Raw genomic sequence first — 19432 nt, forward strand, 5'->3', positions numbered from 1 at the left:
CTCAGCCTCACAAGGTGCTGGGATTACAGGCATGAGCCACCACACCTGGCCCAGTGTGGGTTTTTATTTTTAACTTGAATTTCATTTATACTTTCTGATTTTATAATGGTTAACTTACAATAAAGGTAAACTGGTTCTCTAAATAAGCTGATTTCCTATACTAGTTTAGTCTTTAGTGTTCTTAAACCGTATTAAGAGATTTGATTACAAAAGCAAACTTGAGGCTTTTGTCTTTTTTTTGGCCACTCTTTATTTGCTTACTGATTTATTTAACATTTGTTTTCACAGTAAGCATTGTAAATAAACACTGATGTTGATGTGTAGCATACAAAAATATTTAGGAGCGGTGAGATTTAAACATTTAAAAACCTGTAATATATGTAGTAGAGCAATACTGGACAAATAACCTTTTTAACTTAATTGGAGGTATTCTATAAATATTCATTTACATACATACAGTGCATGTAATACTTGGCATATGTAAAAGTGCATCTTTATACTCTTTCAATTAAAATTGATGATGATTCTCTTTTGAGATAGAGTCCCTCTCTGTCACCTAGGCTGGAGTGCAGTGGTGTGATCAGGGCTCACTGCAACGGATTTTTCTGCCTCAATTTCCCAGGTAGCTGGAACTACAGGCATGTGCCACCATGCCCAGCTAATTTTTGTATTTTTAGTGGAAATGGGGTTTCATCATGTTGGCTAGGCTGGTCTTGAACTCCTGACCTCAGGTGATCCGCCTTCGTCAGCCTCCAAAATGCTGGGATTACAGATATGAGCCACCACACCTGGCCTAAAGTTGATTTTTTTTTTTTTTTTTTGAGACGGCGTCCAGCTCTGTCACCCAGGCTGGAGTGCAGTGCCATAGTCTCGGCTCACTGCAACCTCTACCTCCTGGGTTCAAGAGATTCTCCTGCCTCAGCCTCCTGAGTAGCTGGGATTACAGGCACCTGCCACCACTCCCAGCTAATTCTGTATTTTTAGTAGAGACAGGTTTTACCATGTTGGCCAGGCTGGTCTTGAACTCCTGACCTCGTGATCCGCCCGCCTCGGCCTCCCAAAATGCTGGTATTACAGGTGTGAGCCATTGCACCTGGCCAATTAATTTTTTTTTCTTTTTTTCTTTTTTTTTTTTTTTGAGATGGAGTTTCACTCTTGTTACCCAGGCTGGAGTGCAATGGCATAGTCTCGGCTCACTGCAACCTCTACCTCCTGGGTTCAAGAGATTCTCCTGCCTCAGCCTCCTGAGTAGCTGGGATTATAGGCACGCACCATCATGCCCAGCTGATGTTTTGTATTTTTAGTAGAGACGGGGTTTCACCATGTTGACCAGGATGGCTCGATTTCTTGACCTCGTGATCCACCCGCCTCGGCCTCCCAAAGTTCTGGGATTACAGGCTTGAGCCACCGCGCCCGGCAGTTTCTTTTTTTTTTGAACCTGAAGGAAGACCAGCTGATTAATTTTTAAGACTCTCTTGATGGGAACAGACTTTCATGGTATTTATAGTTATAATAGTTTTGCTATTTTTTTCCCCTCTGGGCATCCTATCCCTAATGCCTTTACTACATTTTGTTTCCTAAGTATTTGGAAGCTTTATTTGTTTCATAGCTTTTTTATATCATCTCCCTGTTCCCCCAAATGAAGTCATTTCTTCTTACAAATACTGTTTTGTTTGTTTGTGTGTTTTTTGAGACGGAGTGTCTCTCTGTTGCCAGGCTGGAGTGCAGTGGCATGATCTCAGTTCACTGCAACCTCTAACTCCCTGGTTCAAGCGATTTTCCTGCCTCAGCCTCCTGAATAGCTGGGATTACAGGCACAAATACTGTTTTTAATAAGAAAATTAGAATAGGGACAGGCGCAGTGGCTCACTCCTGTAATCCCAGTACTTTGGGAGGCCAAGGAAGGAGGATTACCTGAGCCCAGGAGTTTGAGACCAGCCTAGGCAACATAGTGAGACCCTGTTTCTACAAAAATTTTTTTTTTTTTTTGTTTTGAGACAGAGTTTCACTCTTGCTACCCAGGCTGGAGTGCAATGGTGCGATCTCGGCTCACTGCAACCTCCGCCTCCTGGGTTCAGGCAATTCTCCTGCCTCAACCTCCTGAGTAGCTGGGATTACAGGCATGCGCCACCATGCCCAGCTAATGTTTTTTGTATTTTTAGTAGAGACGGGGTTTCACCATGTTGACCAGGATGGTCTCGATCTCTTGACCTCGTGATCCACCCACCTTGGCCTCCCAAAGTGCTGGGATTACAGGCGTGAGCCACCGCGCCCAGCAAAAAAATTTTTTTTAATTAGTCTGGTCCGGTGGTGCATGACTGTTGTTCCAGCTACTTGGGAGGTTGAGGTGGGAGGATCACTTGAGCCCAGGAAGATGAAGGCCACAGTGGGCTGTGATCATGATACTATGCTCCAGTCTGGACCATAGGTTTCAAAAAGAGAGAAAATTAGAATTTACATCTGGGGGAAAAACCTAATAATCATATTCCTATCTACCTAGTGACCACCCCATGAAGACCCTAGTACAAGTTCTCATTGAAATCTTATTTTGAAATATTTTTGAATTTAAAAATATATTATTACCTTGGTTTTAGAAATGTTTGCTTGTCTTTATGTTCAGCCACAATTTTCTAATCACAATGGTTTTACTTTTTCCTTTCAGAAAGTGGAGCTGTTCCAAAAAGAAAAGACCCCTTAACACACACTAGTAATTCACTGCCTCGTTCAAAAACAGTTATGAAAACTGGATCTGCAGGCCTTTCAGGCCACCATAGAGCACCTAGTTGCAGTGGTTTATCCATGGTTTCTGGAGTGAAACAGGGATCTGGTCCTGCACCTGCCACTCATAAGGTATTCTGGAACAGTAACTTTAATTGCTGTGTTTTTGCAAATAGAAAAATTTTTAAGTTACTACACTTGCTTACGTTTATTGTAGGTACTTTGTAATACTTTAGAAAATGGATATGTTTCCATAAAGTTAATTTTTTAAAAAATCCACAGGGCAACTTGCCATAAAACTTTTTTTGGGCCTCATTAGACATTTAATGTTAAGTTTTGCTTACCCAGTCTGTTTTATGTAATGCTATGTATTTTATTTTAAATTTATGTTTAAAATTATTTTAATCTGTATAAATGTTTTGTAACAGTAACATACCTAGAGTTTTGTCATTATTCTAACATGGGTTAAAATTTGTTTTTATTTTGTAAAAACTAAATCTCTGGATAAAATCCTCTATAACTGACATTATGCCAAATATAGTTCTCTAGTGAATACAAGTTGTATCTTCAGGTAAATATACAATTTCTGGATTTTTATACCCCTTTTTTCTATTTTTAAAGCTTGAATCCTGTGAACTTTAACTTATTTATGAAAAGTGTAAATATTAGGTTGTATTTTCACATTAAAATTTTGTATCCTTTAAGGGTACTCCAAAAACAAATAGGACAAATAAACCTTCTACCCCTACAACTACTGCTCGTAAGAAAAAAGACTTGAAGAATTTTAGGAATGTGGACAGCAACCTTGCTAACCTTATAATGAATGAAATTGTGGACAAGTAAGTTTTGCCATCTAAATGTTTTATTTTATACTTTTTATTTTTCAGTTTTACTTAGAAAACATGTCATAAGTGAAATAGATAATAAATACCTTGTCCGGTGTACATAATTTTTATGATAGTTTTTAATTATTATAAATGTAGAAAATTATTACTGATTTATCTATAGTTTAACAGTTACATAAAATAACTGTATGTCTTAGGGCTTAGGCTTTATCTTGTAATAACTGGGTCCTATTTTTATTGTAGAACTAACTGAGATCTTGTTTCTTAGTGGAACAGCTGTTAAATTTGATGATATAGCTGGTCAAGACTTGGCAAAGCAAGCATTGCAAGAAATTGTTATTCTTCCTTCTCTGAGGCCTGAGGTAAGAACTTTATATTATCATTTTCTATAATACCATCTATTACTGAATCCATAGTAGTAGTAGTAAAGAAATATTTGGGCTATACTAGAATAATTCATATAAAGTAACAGTAGATTTAATGTTTTTAAAAAGACAAAACATTAACAATTGATGCTAAAAAGTTATTATAGACTAGGAAAATGGATATGAGTTCCTAATTTCCAATCCTTTTATATTTTTAGGAAAAGTGGATAATATGGTGTAATTTTGTTTTGTTTTGGAGACGGAGTCTCACTCACTGTGTCACCCAGGCTGGAGTGCAGTGGCATGATCTTGGCTCTCTGCAACCTCTGCCTCTAAGATTCAAGCACTTCTGCCTCAGCCTCCTGAGTAGCTGGGATTACAGGCATTCGCCACTATGCCTGGCTAATTTTTGTATATTTATTTATATTTACATATATTTATTTATATATATGTAAATATATAAAAATAAATATATTTATAAATATATAGAAATATCTCTATATATTTATATATATACATTTATATATATAAATATTTATAGATAGATAGATAGATAGATATAGATATCTATGTATTTGTAGAGATGGGGTTTTACTACGTTGGTCAGGCTGGTCTTAAACACCTGACTTCAAATGATCCACCCGTCTTGGCCTCCCAAAGTGTTGGGGTTGCAAGTGTGAACCACTACATCCACCCAAATTTTGATACCAAGGTAAGAGAGATTTAAAATTAAGAGAAAGTACAAAAATTAGCCTAGCGTGGTAGCACACGCTTGTAGTCCCAGCTACTGGGGAGGCTGTAGCAGGAGAATCTCTTGAACCAGGAGGTGAAGGTTGCAGTGAGCCGAGATGGCACCACTGCACTCCAGCCTGGGTGGTGGAGCAAGACTCCATCTCAAAAATAAAAATAAATAAAATTAAGAGAAGGAAATCAGGCAGGTAGTGCCGCCTGACACAATGAGTTTTCCCAGAGTTGCATTGCTTGGGAATGCAGCCCAAAGTGTGTGGTAAACTCCATCTAATGCTAAATACCAGTGTGAGACTTATAACAAGTACTTTGTGGGAAAGTTTTTCTAAGATTATTTTTAAAAAGAAAGAAATTGTACTGGAGAAAAGAGGAATTAAGGCAGAATAGTTCTTTATAAGTTTGAAGAACATTGTTTTTTTTGAGACAGAGTTTTGTTCTTGTTGCCCATGCTGGAGTACAGTGGTGCAATCTCGGCTCATTGCAACCTCTTCCTTCTGGGTTCAAGTGATTCTTGTGCCTCAGCCTCCCAAGTAGCTGGGACTGCAGGCATGCACCACCACACCTGGCTAATTTTTGTATTTTTGATAAAGACAGCATTTCACTATGTTGGCCAGGCTAGTCTCAAACTCCTGGCCTCAGGTTATCTGCCTGCCTTGGCCTCTCAAAGTGCTGGGATTACAGGGAGGGGCCACTGTACCTGGCCTGAAGAACAATTTTTGTAAGAATTATTTTAAAGGATATTAAGTCATCAAAGTAGATAGAGCCATTAAATGATGGATAGGAACCTAATCTTCCATCCCATATTTTATAACTCATTAAGGAATATAGCTAATCTTGCAGTTGATAATAAATATTTGGTTTTCCATACTTAGCACCGTTTTGAATGTTTCCAATTCACAGATGTTGTATTTAGTGCTGTTCCAATAGTATTGCAAAAAATAAATCTGGGTCACAGTTATTTCACTGTTAACATTAAAATCTTAAACAGACCTTATCTACAACATCTAGTGAAAATACAGTTGTGTGGCACATGGTGGTAGGTGCATTATTAAATGAATGTGCAAAGGTTGTGTGGCTGTATTTTTCCATAGTCTAGTCATTTACATACTACCTTCATGGTGTTTATCACTTGTGAGTGAGTACAAACTGTACTAGAACTTACTGAATATTTTTCACGTATATTTTACTTATTACTCTTTCTAAGTACATAAAATCACTGGTTTGATATGCTAGTTAGGTTTTTGCTAATACCCAATAAAATAATGAGAGAATTATTAAAATAACATTTGCCATTATGTGAACTGGATTTATGTCATGTACCCCCTCGGGTCACACTTTGGGAAACATATCTTACATGTTAAGCTAACATTTTGCTGGAGTGTTATATAAGAGTAATAAATGCTGTAGACTAAATATTGGGAACAAAAAGCTTGCTGAAGGAGGATTTACATAATTATAGACCTGAAAAGGATCTTAGCAGTCATCTGGTCCATTCATTGATAAAGAAACTAGTCCTAAGAGCTAAAGTGACGTGCTCAAGATTTCAGTTAAGTGGTGGAACTAGGAAATGTTTCTAAAATTAGAACTACCTCTTCAGTGCTATAGCTGCCACCTAATTCTTAAATGTGGGTTTTAGCATTTATTAAGGGACGTGCTTTTTAGGGTAGAAAATGTAGGTAAAATTGTGAAGGTAATACTGAGGAAATATTTAGTCTATGCTAGGAAAGTCATTCAGCTTTTGCTTTACCCAGGCACGTAGAGAACATATCTAAAATAGTAAGTAACATGTGAATTTGGATTTAGGCATATTTTCATTGTAGTGACATGGTGTGCAATTAAGAAGCTATAATAACGTACAAATGGCAGTTGAGAGTTTCTTCAAATGAGGTTGAATAACCTGACCTCAGGAGGGGCAGAAACCTTAGTAAACTTAGTAAATTGAAACATAAGGAAGAGCAGGATCTGTGATATAGCCAAGTCCCAGGGTTCATATCCTGGCACCCACTTGTCTGTACATCACCACACCTGCCAAATAGAACATTTTTTTCCTTCAGTTCAGATTTCCAAGAAAGGGATATTATTGCCCTAGCTTAGCTTTTCACAACAGACTCATAAAATGAATCATGTTAAGCCTGTGAATGGGTAAAACTTATCCCATAACATGACTCCATTGTGCAAAAAAAATCAGCTTGATTCCTGATTCCCCATGGTAGGAAGCTTGCATGGACCACAATAGAGACATTGTTAGGTTAGATCAGGAAGGTGGGTGGCAGACATTCGTGGATATACTGGAATTTTTATTTCATTGCAGAAACATAGAATCATAATTAGTCATCTAACACTAAAACGTGTTTTAAGGAGGTAATACTAAAGATACTCACTTGAGTTAGATTGTTCTCAGAATTACTTAAAACAAGTGCTTTAATTCTTGCTCATTCATGATGCCATAGCCCTGGAAGGGGATATTGAAAAACTTCTCCATCTCCCTTCAATCACATAGGACCATGTTTTTAATTATATTTTAACATTAAATGTAATTTTATAAAGTTGCAAATATTAATCCTTGGGAAAAAACTCAAACTATACAGCAGAAAATAAAACTTACCCTCTCACCCAAAAGCAGGACTACATTTTAAAGTATACTACAGTGATCTGTCTAAATATTTTTCTCAAATGTTTTACGAAGAAAGCATATATTCTTCTGTCCTTATTTCATGGATCTCTTCCATATCCTGTGCAGCTTGTCTATCATTTTGAGGCTTATATTTCTTATTTTGTTCTTTTGCTGCTTAAATGTGACTCTGTGAGATTTTATAGAAGAATGTGATTGTTCTCTGGTTTTAAAAAGCTCTCCTCTGTCTACTAAAATTTCCATGAATTTCTCTTTTTTTTTTTTTTTAAATTGAGACAGAATCTTGCTGTGTTCCCTACACTGGCCTCAAACTCCTAGGTTTGAGCAATCCTCCTGTCTTAGCCTCCCAAGTAGCTGAAATTACAAAAATTTCCATGAATTTATAAATATGATGTTATTTTTCATATGACAGCTTAAACATAAGCCTTTTTTCTTTCAAAAATTGTAGAACTTGCCTCTCTTTGAATAATAATCTTATAAAGACATTTCTTAATTTTTGTTTCCTTTTCAAATCTATTAACTTGTATGTCATAGTAAATGAACCCTTAGCTCCATCATACCACACACCTCCTACTCCTCTCCTCCCACTTTTTCTCGCTCAGGCTGGAGTGCAGTGAATATTTAGTGCTTTTTTTTTTTTTTTTGAGACAGAGTTTCACTCTTGTTACCCAGGCTGGAGTGCAATGGCGCGATCTCGGCTCACCGCAACCTCCGCCTCCTGGGTTCAGGCAATTCTCCTGCCTCAGCTTCCTGAGTACCTGGGATTACAGGCCCGCACCACCATGCCCAGCTAATTTTTTGTATTTTTTTAGTAGAGACGGGGTTTCACCGTGTTGACCAGGATGGTCTCGATCTCTTGACCTCGTGATCCACCTGCCTCGGCCTCCCAAAGTGCTGGGATTACAGGCTTGAGCCACCGCGCCCGGCTATTTAGTGCTTTTAAATATTATTCACTACCAAGCCAAGTAGTGTACTATTTTTCCCTTGTATAGCCTTTTTTTCCCCTAGAGTAGATAATTGTGTTATTTTTTCATTTTCTTCATTTTCATTGATTAATAATTCTTTTTCTTTTTTCTTTCTTTTTTTCTAACTAGAATATCCAGCTTATGATAATTCTTCTTTTCCATTTCAATCTAATTTCCATATGGCCAAACCAATCTAAAATCCTGTTAACTCAGGTCTTTTTTTTTTTTTCCAGAATACCTTTTCCTGGAACCACCTTCTTCTGTTCATTAAAGACCAGATGCTGTCTATGCCTCTTTCAAAGTGGTTGTTCTCTGATCTATCTTCATTACCATGATGAGAATTTCTTTTTCCTTTTTTCCTGTCTTTCTTATCTCCTGTTTTTTAAATTCCATATTTTCCATTTTCATGATTTATTTTCTCATTTTGATGGCTACGTCTTCTAGTAACAGAAAAGGCATGTGTGAGGGAATTTTTGAGATGCTATAGTTTTGAAAATATCTTTATTCTGCTGTCTTCTCTTATTAATAATTTGACTGGATGTCAAGATTTAAGTTGGAAACTATTTTCCCTTAGTATTATGAAGGCATTATCTATTGTCTTCTAGCTTTCAGTGTTACTTTGTATTAGAGACAAAAGGTCAGGCATCAGGATAGCATTGGACTTCTTATTTCTATTTCCCAAAGCTTTTTGGATCTTCTCTTTATCCTCCTCTTCTGATATTTTACAATGATATTTTTCTTTTTCCCTCTTGTACATTTCTTTCTTTCTTTCCCTCCCTCCCTTCCTTCCTCCCTCCCCATCCTTCCCTCTCCTCCCTTCCCTTTCCTCCCCATCCCTTCCCTCCCTCCCCCCTCCCTCTTTCCCTTCCTTCCATCCTTCCTTTCTTCCTTCCACCCTCCCTGTTTTCACAAGGAGTCTTGCTCGTGTCACCCAGGCTGTAGTACAGTGGTGCAATCTCAGCTTACTGCAACCTCCATCTCCCAGATTCAAGCTTTTCTCCTGCCTCAGCCTTCCAAGTAGCTGGAATTACAGGCATTTGTCACCACATCTAGCCATGTTGCCTAAGCTGATCTTGAACTCCTGACCTCAGGTGATCTGCCCTCCTCGGCCTCTTAAAGCTCTGGGATTACAGGCATGAGCCACCGTGCCTGGCCTTATTCTTATTTCATAGATGCAATATCTTTTACGTCTCTAAGAGCTCTTGTGAAGTTTTCTTCTGTTTACCATATTATCTGTTTCTTCCAGATTCCTCCTTTTTTCTTTTTGCCTTAAGCTCTTTTCATGTTGGAAGGTTCCCTCAGTTGTATGGTTATTATGGTTGTCCACTTATATTACCAGGGAATAAAAAAGTTGATTAGGACTCTGTGCTGTAAATAAGTAAAGATTGATGCTAGTGAGAGCCCATTAATCACAGGATGATCAAGCAGCAAACCTACTGTTTATTTAGGTTTCTCCAAATGACTGTAGCTGTCATTTATGGGGTTATTTAGCTTCTCTAGAAAAGAATTTTCTAGTCTCTTGCTTGGAGAATACAAGTTTGACTATTGGTGTTCCAGAAAATGGTTGGGAGGAGAGGACTTTGTTTTCTGTTAGGTTGAGCCATGTGAAAATTGCTAGGTTTTGTTTTGTTTTGTTTGTTTTGAGACAGAGTCTCACTGTATTGTCCAGGCTGGAGTGCCTTGGCATGATTTTGGCTCACTGCAACCTCTGCCTCCCAGGTTCAAGCAATTCTCATGCCTTAGCCTCCCAAGTAGCTGGGATTAGAGGCACATGCCACCACACTTGGGTAATTTTTGTATTTTTAGTAAGAGATGGGGTTTTGCCATGTTGGCCAGGCTAGTCTCAAACTCCTTACCTCAGGTGATTCCACCTGCCTCAGCCCCTCCAAAGTGCTGGGATTACAGGCATGAGTCACTGCACCTGACCTGAAATTACTGTTTTTATAGGTCAAAAACAGTTGAAGGCTCAGTATGGTGGCTCACACCTATAATCCCAGCACTTTCAGAGGCCAAGGCAGGAAGATTGCTTGAGCCCAGGAATTCGAGACCAGCCAGGACAACGTAGTGAGGCCCCATCTATATATATATGTATTTTTAAAAAGATGAATATCTTTGTTTGCAGGTAACATAATTGTATATATAGAAAATCCCAAAGAACCAAAAAAAAAAGGGCTCCAAGAACTAATAAGTGATTATGACAAGGTGTAGAATACAAAGTTAATATACAATAGTCAATTGCTTTTTCATATGCCAGCAGTGAACAACTGGAATTTGAAATTAAAATACAATACCATTCATGTTAACACTAATAAAATGAAATACTTAAGTATAATTCTAACAAAGTGGCCAGTCGTGGTGGCTCTTGCCTGTAATCCCACCCCTTTGGGAGGGCAAGGTGGGTGGATCACCCAGGGTCAGGAGTTCAAGACCAGCCTGGCCAACAGAGTGAAACCCCATCTCTACTAAAAATACAAAAGAAAGATTAGCCGGGCATGGTGGCATGTGCCTGTAATCCCAGCTACTTGGGAGACTGAGGCAGGAGAAGTGCTTGAATCTGGGAGGTGGAGGTTGCAGTGAGCTGAGATGGCGCCATTGCACTCTAGCTTGAGCAACAAGAATGAAACTCTGTCTCAAAAAAAAAATTCTAACAAAGTTTGTTGTAGAAGGTCTACATGAGAAAAATTATAACACTCATGAAAGAAATCAAAGAGCTAAGTAAATTAAGAGATATTCCAAGTAAATAGATAGGGAGACTAAATATTATTGAGATGTCAGTTCTTCCCAAGTTTATATATAGATTCAGTGCAGTCCCAATCAAAACCCAGAAAGTTATTTTGTGGATACTGACAAACTAATTAAAGTTTATATGAAAAGGCAAAAGATCCAAAGCAGCCAATATATTATTGAAGAAGAAAGAGAACTGAAACTACCCAACTTCAAGACTTACTATAAAGCTATGTTAATCAAGACAGCGTGTCATTGGCAAAAGAATAGACAAATCAATAGAACTGAACAGAGAGCCTAGAAATCGACCCACATAGGTAAAGTCAGCTGATCCTAGGCAGAGGAACAAGACAATTCAATAGAGAAAAGATAGCTTTTTCAACAAATGGTATAGGAAAACTGGACATCCACATGCAAAAAAATTAATCTAGATGGCCCGGCGTGGTGGCTCACCAGCTAATCCCAGCACTTTGGGATTCTGAGGTGGGTGGATCACGAGGTCAAGAGTTTGAGACCAGCCTGGCCAACATGGTGAAACCCCATCTCTACTAAAGATACAAAAAATTATTTGGGTATAGTGGCACATGCTTGTAATCCCAGCTACTCGGAATGCTGCGGCAGGAGAATTGCTTGAACACAGGAGGCAGAGGTCACAATGAGTCGAGATCGCACCATTGCACTCCAGCTTAGGCAATAGGGCAAGATTCTGTCTCAAAAAAAAAATTAAAAAAAAAATTAATCTAGACACAGACCTGACAACTTTCACAAAAGTTAACTTAAATGGATCACAGACCTGAATGTAACATGTGAACTGAAACTTCTAGAGGATAGCATAGGAGAAAAATGTTTGGTTTGGCAGTGACTTCCCAGGTACAATACCAAAACATGATCCTTGAAAGAAAAAAATAAACACATTGAACTTTGAATTAAAAACTTCTGCTCTGGCCGGGCGCGGTGGCTCACGTCTATAATCCCAGCACTTTGGGAGGCTGCGGTGGGCGGATCACAAGGTCAAGAGATTGAGACCATCTTGGCCAACATGGTGAAACCTCGTCTCTACTAAAAATACAAAAATTAGCTGGGTGTGGTGGCGCAAGCCTGTGGTCCCAGCTACTCGGGAGGCTGAGGCGGAAGAATCGCTTGAACCTAGGAGGCGGAGGTTGCAGTGAGCCGAGATTGCAGCACTGCACGCCAGCCTGGCGACAGCAAGACGCCATCTCCAGAAAATAAAAACAAACAAACAAAAAAAACTGTTCTCTGTAAGATGCCGTTAAGAGAACGAAAAGACAAGCAGCAGAGTGGGAGACTTTACAAAATTCATTATCTGATAAAGGACCAGTATCCAGAATATACAAAGAACTTTTAAAACTCAACAATAAGAAAAGATACAACCCAGTTAATAAATGGGCAAAATATCTGAACAGACACCTCCTCACCAAGGAAGGTAGATAAATGACAAACAAGGATATGAATATATGCTCAACATCATGTCATTGGGGAAATTGCACATTAAAACAACAGTAAGTTACCCTGTACCTCTATTAGAATGGCTAAAATCTAAAACACTGACAATACCAAATTCTGGCAGGGAATTTGGTGCAGCAGAAACTTTCATTCATTGCTGATGGAAATCTAAAATAGCAGAACCATTTTGGGAGATAGTTTGACAGTTTTTTACAAAACTAAAGACAGTTTGACAGTTTCTTACAAAACTCTTACCATATGGTCCAGCAGTCTTACTCCTTGGTGTTTACCCAAATAAGTTTAAAATGTACATCCACTCAAAAACCTGCACGTGAATGTTTCTAGCAGCATTATTCATAGTTGCCAAAATTTGGAAGCAACCAAGCCATCCGTAAGTAGGTGAATGGATAAACAGACTCTGTTATATATGTGTAATGGAGTATTATTCAGCAATTAAAAAAATGATCTGTCAAGCCAGAAAAAAACATGGAGGAACCATAAATGCATATTGCTAAATGAAAGAAGCCAATCTGAAGAGACTATATACTGTAGGATTCTGACGATATGATGTTTTGGAAAAGGCAAAACTGTGGAGACAGTAAATAGATCAGTGGTTGCCAAGGAAGACAGGGAGAGAGGAATAGGTGGAGCACAGTGGATGTTTAGGGCAGTGAAACTGTACTTTATGATAATCTAATGGTAGATACATGTCATTATACCTTTGTCAAAACCCATAGAATGTCAAACATGAGTGAACTTTACTGTAAACTATGGACTTCAGTTAATAATATATCATTTTTCATTAGTACTACACTAATACAAGATATTCAGATTAAGGGAAATTGGAAAGGAATGAAAGGTTATATGGGAACTCTGTACTTTCTGCTCAATTTTCTGCAAACGTAAAATCACTGAAAAAAATAGACTTTTTTTTTAAGTTGGATATTAGCTATTTCATATGATTCAACTTAAAAGTATGTACACATTCACTATTATTTAATAAGTATAGGTGAGGTGTTTTCAGTCTGGGGCTCCACCCGTGACTCTTGTCATGCCTAGTGTCCCTAAGTCTGGAGACTCTAACTTATTTTTTTATAGAATAAAACTCCTGCCTCCTGCTTTGGTGGTGGTTGATACCTGTGGGGAGTTCCTCATACCAACTTTCAATCCATTCCTCTGTTTTGGGCTGCCTGCCTTACTACTGCTTTCTGTGGTGCCTGATGCCTCCAATTCTTGAACCTTCCTGAGAATTTTGTTCACATCAGCGTGCTTCTTGTATCTAGGTATCCCTTCACAAGTAGATATTTAGGTTTTAAGCTCTGCTAAATGATGTACCACACATTATCAGTTCTCCATTTTATGGGAATTTATTGTGTTACCTCCTTTTCTATTTTTGTTTGGAAGATTTATATATTTTTTATTCATTTAGCATTATTTTGGTATGATTTCTAAGTAGAGAAACATGGCTGTGTTCAATTTGTCTTGTTTAAGCAGTCTGCTTTCAATATTATCACAAAGGAGTTGGTTTTATTTCCTTTTATTTTTCTGAGACTGGGTCTCACTCTGTCAGCCAGGCTGGAGTATAGTGGTGAGATCAAAGCTTGCTGTACCCTTGGCCTCCCAAGCTCAAGTAATCCTCCCACCTCAGCCTCCTGAGTAGCTGGGAGCACAGGCAATCCAGCATACCCAGCTACTTTTTTTTTTTTTTTTTTTTTAATTTTTTGTAGAAGCAGAGTCTCCCTATGTTGCCCAGGCTGGTCTTGAACTCTTGGGCTCACATGATCCTCCTGTCTTGGCACCCTAAAGTGCTAGGATTATAGGTGTGAGTCACCACACCCAGTGTTTTTAATTATTACACTAATTTATGATTATGTGTTTCCTTTAAAGTTGTGGGCAGCTCTGTTTGGGAGGATGCTACTGAAAAGGATGCTTTTTAGATGACACATGGTACTTAAAATGTCTCTAGAATCATAGTTGTAAACTAAAGTATTTATTTTTAAGTTGTTCACAGGACTTAGAGCTCCTGCCAGAGGGCTGTTACTCTTTGGTCCACCTGGGAATGGGAAGACGATGCTGGTAAGAGTTCTCTTCAAATTTGAGTTTTTTATTGAGATATTTGGGATAACATGAAAAACGAAACTTCATCTCGTCCCTGAGTCTATTATTTATGATTTGCTCTCTGCTGTGATACATTTTTGTTTGTTTGTTTGTTTGTTTTTGAGTGATCTCAGCTCACTACAACCTCCTCCTCCTGGGTTCAAGCAATTTTTGTGCCTCACCCTCCTGAGTAGCTGGGATTATGGGCACATGTCACCACACCTGGCTAATTTATGTATTTTTGGTAGAGACAGGATTTCGCCATATTGGCTAGGCTGGTCTCAAACTCTGGGCCTCAAACAATCCTCTCACCTGGGCCTCCCAAAGTGCTAGGATTACAGGCATGAGCCACTGCACCTGGCTGATAGACTTCTTTTAAATTTTTCAACTACTTTTCAATATAGAAGTAGATGGAAAACCGTGAGTATTATCTCAGTAGTGTGTTTTTGGTTGGTTAAATTTGACAGTGTAATTGTCATTTTTTGAAAATTAAATATTAAAATTTTTACCTTGGAAGAGTTTACCTTACTATATTGAGTGTCTTTCTAACCCTTGATTTTTGCTTCTACTATCATAACAACTTTATTTAGATAATCAATATGTTGTAGCTTTTTTTCATTATCAATGCAAAAACTTTTTTTTTTTTTTTTTTTTTTTTTAAGTATTCTTTTGCTAGAAGTTTTTATCAGGATCTGGATACCTCTTTCCTCTGCATAGCTCTTCTGGATGGAAAAAACTAATAGGGAAAGAGTAGCTTTTCCTAAGATGTTTGTCTTTCTGAAAGCAGTTATGTTTGTATACCTAAGAAGAGAGGAGAATAACACTCTTTTTTAAAAAAATTTCTCTGATGATCTCTCAGGAAGAGAGTAGAAAAAGCACAGCTCTTTCTGTAACATGTCCTCATTGCTAAGAAAGAAACACATTGATTGCCATATTTTGGGGATTGTATCATACCTTACATTTTAATTTTTTATTTATTTTGTGCCCCTCCCCCTCCACATTTTTATTTTGTAATAATTTTTTTTAGACAGAGTCTTGCTCTGTCACCCAAGCTGGAGTACAGTCACTTGATCTTGGCTCACTGCCATCTCTCCCTCCTGGGTTCAAGTAATTCTGCCACCTCAGCCTCCCAGGTAGCTGGAATTACAGGCGTGCACCACCACACCTGACTAATTTTTGTATTTTTAGTAGAGACGGGGTTTCACCATGTTGGCCAGGCTGATCTCAAACTCTTGGCCTCAACTGATCTGCCTGCCTCGGCCTCCCAAAGTGCTGGGATTACAGTTGTGAGCCACAGCACCCGGCCCATAGCTTAAATTTTTAGAGAATCTTTTCTAGTACTTAAATCGATAAATATGGTTATCTTTTAAAAGCAAGACATGAACTAATTTAATATTTGCTCTTGTGATTTTTAAAGGCTAAAGCAGTAGCTGCAGAATCGAATGCAACCTTCTTTAATATAAGTGCTGCAAGTTTAACTTCAAAATATGTAAGTGCTGTTTCCAATATTGTCATATTTTAAGTTACTGTCTAAAAGTTACTGTGTTAACTATAAATGGTAATAATATTTCATGAAAATATTTTTCTAGGAGTTTTATATCTATTATTAACATATGATTAATATCAATCTTCAGAGTAGAAAGTTAATGTACATTTGTATTGTCAAATATTGTATTAGTTTACTGGAACCATTTAATAAAATATCGTAAACTGGTTGGCTTAAACATCAGCAATTTATTTTCTCATAGTTGTGGAAGCTAGAAGCCCAAGATCAGTCAAAATGTTGGCAGATTATTTCCTTCTGGGGGCTGTGAGGGAAAATGTATGTTGCATGCCTCTCTCCTAGCTTCTAGTGGCTTGCTGGCAATCTTTTGCATTCCTTGGCTTGTAGATGCATCCCTCTCATCTCTGTTTTTATATTCACATGGCATTCTCCTTTTATCTGTCTCTGTGTCCAAATTTCCCCTGTAGATTAGGGCCCCCCTAATTATCTCAATTTAACTTAGTCATCAGCAATGTTACAGCCTTCCCTGACTCTCCCCCCATTATCCTCTTAGCATCACTTGTACCTCATTTGTCATACTCATTGAAGTTGAAATTCATATTCATTGATATGATTATTTTAGTTGTATTTGATATCACTGTCACCACCACTAGAAGATGGTCTCTATGCGAGCAGAGACTATCGCCATGTGCTCTTCACTTCCATTTTCAGTATCTGGCAGTAAGTAGGTACTGAATAAATACTTGTGGAATAAATAATCATATGATGTATAGATATTATTCTCATATCTCTTAGGAAATTACAGAGAAGTTCAGTGATCTGCTGAGGAACTCATAAGGAAGTGGGAAACTAGGATTTGAGCTCCAATGAGTGTGGCCTTTCATTAAAAATATTACAGCAACCATTCTCTTTTATCCATACTTGTTTCAAGAGTATTCTGCTTCATCTTCATGTTTCCAGAAACAACATAACATTAATGATCTTAACCTTTAATTTTGATACTGCCTTAATATCTTGAAGCAAGTTTGCTTTTAAGAAAGTTGAGGCTGGGTGTGGTGGCACAGGCCTATAATCCCAGCACTTTGGAGGCTGAAGCAGGTGGATCACTTGGGCTCAGGAGTTTGAGACCAAGCTGGGCAACATGGCAAAACCCTGTCTCTACCAGAAATATAAATAATTAGTTGGGCATGGTGCTATGTGCCTGTGGTCTCAGCTACTCAGGAGACTGATGTGGGAGGATCACTTGAGCCTGGGAGGTGGAGTTTGCTGTGAGCTGAGACATCATGCTACTGCACTCCAGCCTGGGACAAAGTGAGAACCCATCTCAAAAAAAGAAAAGAGAAAAGAAAAAGAAAATTGAAATGTCTAGTCTATCATTTTGGCGGTTCTAGCCAATATAATTTTTTTCTTATGTTTACCTAAAATGTACTTTTTCTAAGTTTTAATGTACTTGATTTAACAAAATTCTAGTTTTCTTTTATGAGATAGCCTTTCAAATATATAGGAACTTAATGTTATATCTGCTTCCCCCAGCCCCCAGAATAGTTATTATTATCTTAGTTGCCTTCTGTGGTCTCATGCCAGTTTGTCAGTATGCTCAGAGGATGATAAGAATTGAATATTTTACCTCAGATGTGACCTGACTTTGAAGACTTAAAAAGAAAGCATTGGATAATATTATATTGATGTTCTGTCTCTTATGATATATCCTGAGAAAGCTTTTGGGAGGAACTGCATCATGGTCATGAACAACATTTGCATTATTAAAATATCTAGATTAGTTTCCACAAAAAATCAGTTGCATATGTATCTTAACATGTTGTATTATTGTTTAGCCTTGTTTATTGAATAACTTACAGGTGGAAAAGTATAGCATAAGCATACAGCTCAGTCATAAAGCAAATATACTTTCGTAATCACCACCCAGGTCAAGAAATAAATTGTTACCTGTGACCCTGAAATCCCTCCAGGCACTCCACCATCTTTACCCACTCACTCCTCTCCCCCAAAACCACTAGACTACTAACATCATAGACAAAACTAGCATGCCTTTGAACTTTATATAAATCTAATCACATAGGATTTTCTCTGTATGTGCGTTTGGTTTCTTTCATCAGCATTGTTTGTGAGATTTATCCAGATTGTTGCAAGTAGTTGTAGTTGTGCTTTTTCACACAAATAGATTTAATTTTTATATTTTTCTTATATTTTCAAACTGTTAATTAACCTGCTTCTAATTGATCATTAATAAAAAACCTAACATTTGCATAGTTCTTGCCAGTTTACAAGTTTTTCCACACAGTTTCAACATGTTTGTAAAGTTTGGCATTCATTGCATCAGTATGCTACTAGATTTAAAAATTAGGGAAAAAAATCAGAGAAGTTAATAAAGTAATATTTCTCTTGTGTTATCTCTGCTAAGTCAAATATTTTATAAGTTTCTTTAAATATTTTAATAAATCATTGTACTTAAAATGTTCTCAATGTTTAAAGTAGTTAGATCACATTTTACTTCCTATTTGAAATTTTACAAGTCATTATTCTATTTATTAATTTATTTTTTGAAACAGGATCTAGTTCTCTTGCCCAAGCTAGAGTGCAGTGGTGTGAGCATGGCTCACTGCAGCCTCAATCTCCTGGGCTCAAGTGATCCTCACACTTTATCATCCTAAGTAGCTGGTACTACAGGCGCATGCCACCATGCCCAGCTAATTTCAAAAAAATTTTTGGAGGTGGATGCAGTGGCTTATACCTGTAATCCCAGCACTGTAGGAGGCTGAGGTGGGCAAATATGAGGTCAGGAGTTTGAGACCAGCCTGGCTGACATAGTGAAATCCTGTCTCTACTAAAACTACAAAAAATTAGTGAGACGTGGTGACAGGTGCCTGTAATCCCAGCTATTCAGGAGACTGAGGTGGGAAAATTGCTTGAACCCAGGAGGCCAAGGTTGCAGTGAGCTGAGATTGTGTCCCTGCACTCTAGCCTGGGCGACTATAAGAAACTATCTCAAAAAAAAAAAAAAAAAAAATTGTTGTAGTGATGAGGTATGACTATGTTGCCAGGCCAGGGCTGGTTTCAAACTTCTGGGCTCTAATGATCCTCCCATCTCAGCCTCCCAAAGTGCTAGGATTACAGGCATGAGTCACCGTGCCTGGTCTTCAAGTTGTTGTTAAAGCACGTTTTCCCACATTATGCATTTGGTACAATGGAAATCATTGTCGTGGAAGTTAGGAGATAGGGATTCTAAGCTAGCTTTTTTTTTTTCTTGAGACAAGGTCTCACTCTTACGCCCAGGCTGAAGTGCAGTGGTGTGATCTCAGCTCACTGCAACTTCTGCCTTCTGGGTTCAAGCGATTCTCCTGCCTCAGACT

The 19432-nt window shown here is 38.0% G+C and overlaps 1 protein-coding gene across 1 annotated transcript in view; it reads left to right on the forward strand.

The window, feature by feature from the left end:
* Positions 1 to 19432, forward strand: part of SPAST (spastin) — a 79665-nt gene that overhangs the window by 39586 nt on the left and 20647 nt on the right. The window contains exons 5-9 of the mRNA XM_032301238.1: positions 2663 to 2850; positions 3424 to 3557; positions 3832 to 3925; positions 14462 to 14536; positions 15975 to 16046. Of these exons, the coding sequence (XP_032157129.1) occupies positions 2663 to 2850; positions 3424 to 3557; positions 3832 to 3925; positions 14462 to 14536; positions 15975 to 16046 (563 nt within the window). The remainder of the gene's footprint in view (positions 1 to 2662; positions 2851 to 3423; positions 3558 to 3831; positions 3926 to 14461; positions 14537 to 15974; positions 16047 to 19432) is intronic.

The sequence above is a fragment of the Sapajus apella genome, unplaced genomic scaffold (genome assembly GCF_009761245.1).
Source record: "Sapajus apella isolate SASKATOON/1434 unplaced genomic scaffold, GSC_monkey_1.0 scaffold44, whole genome shotgun sequence".
Taxonomy (NCBI): Eukaryota; Metazoa; Chordata; class Mammalia; order Primates; family Cebidae; genus Sapajus; species Sapajus apella.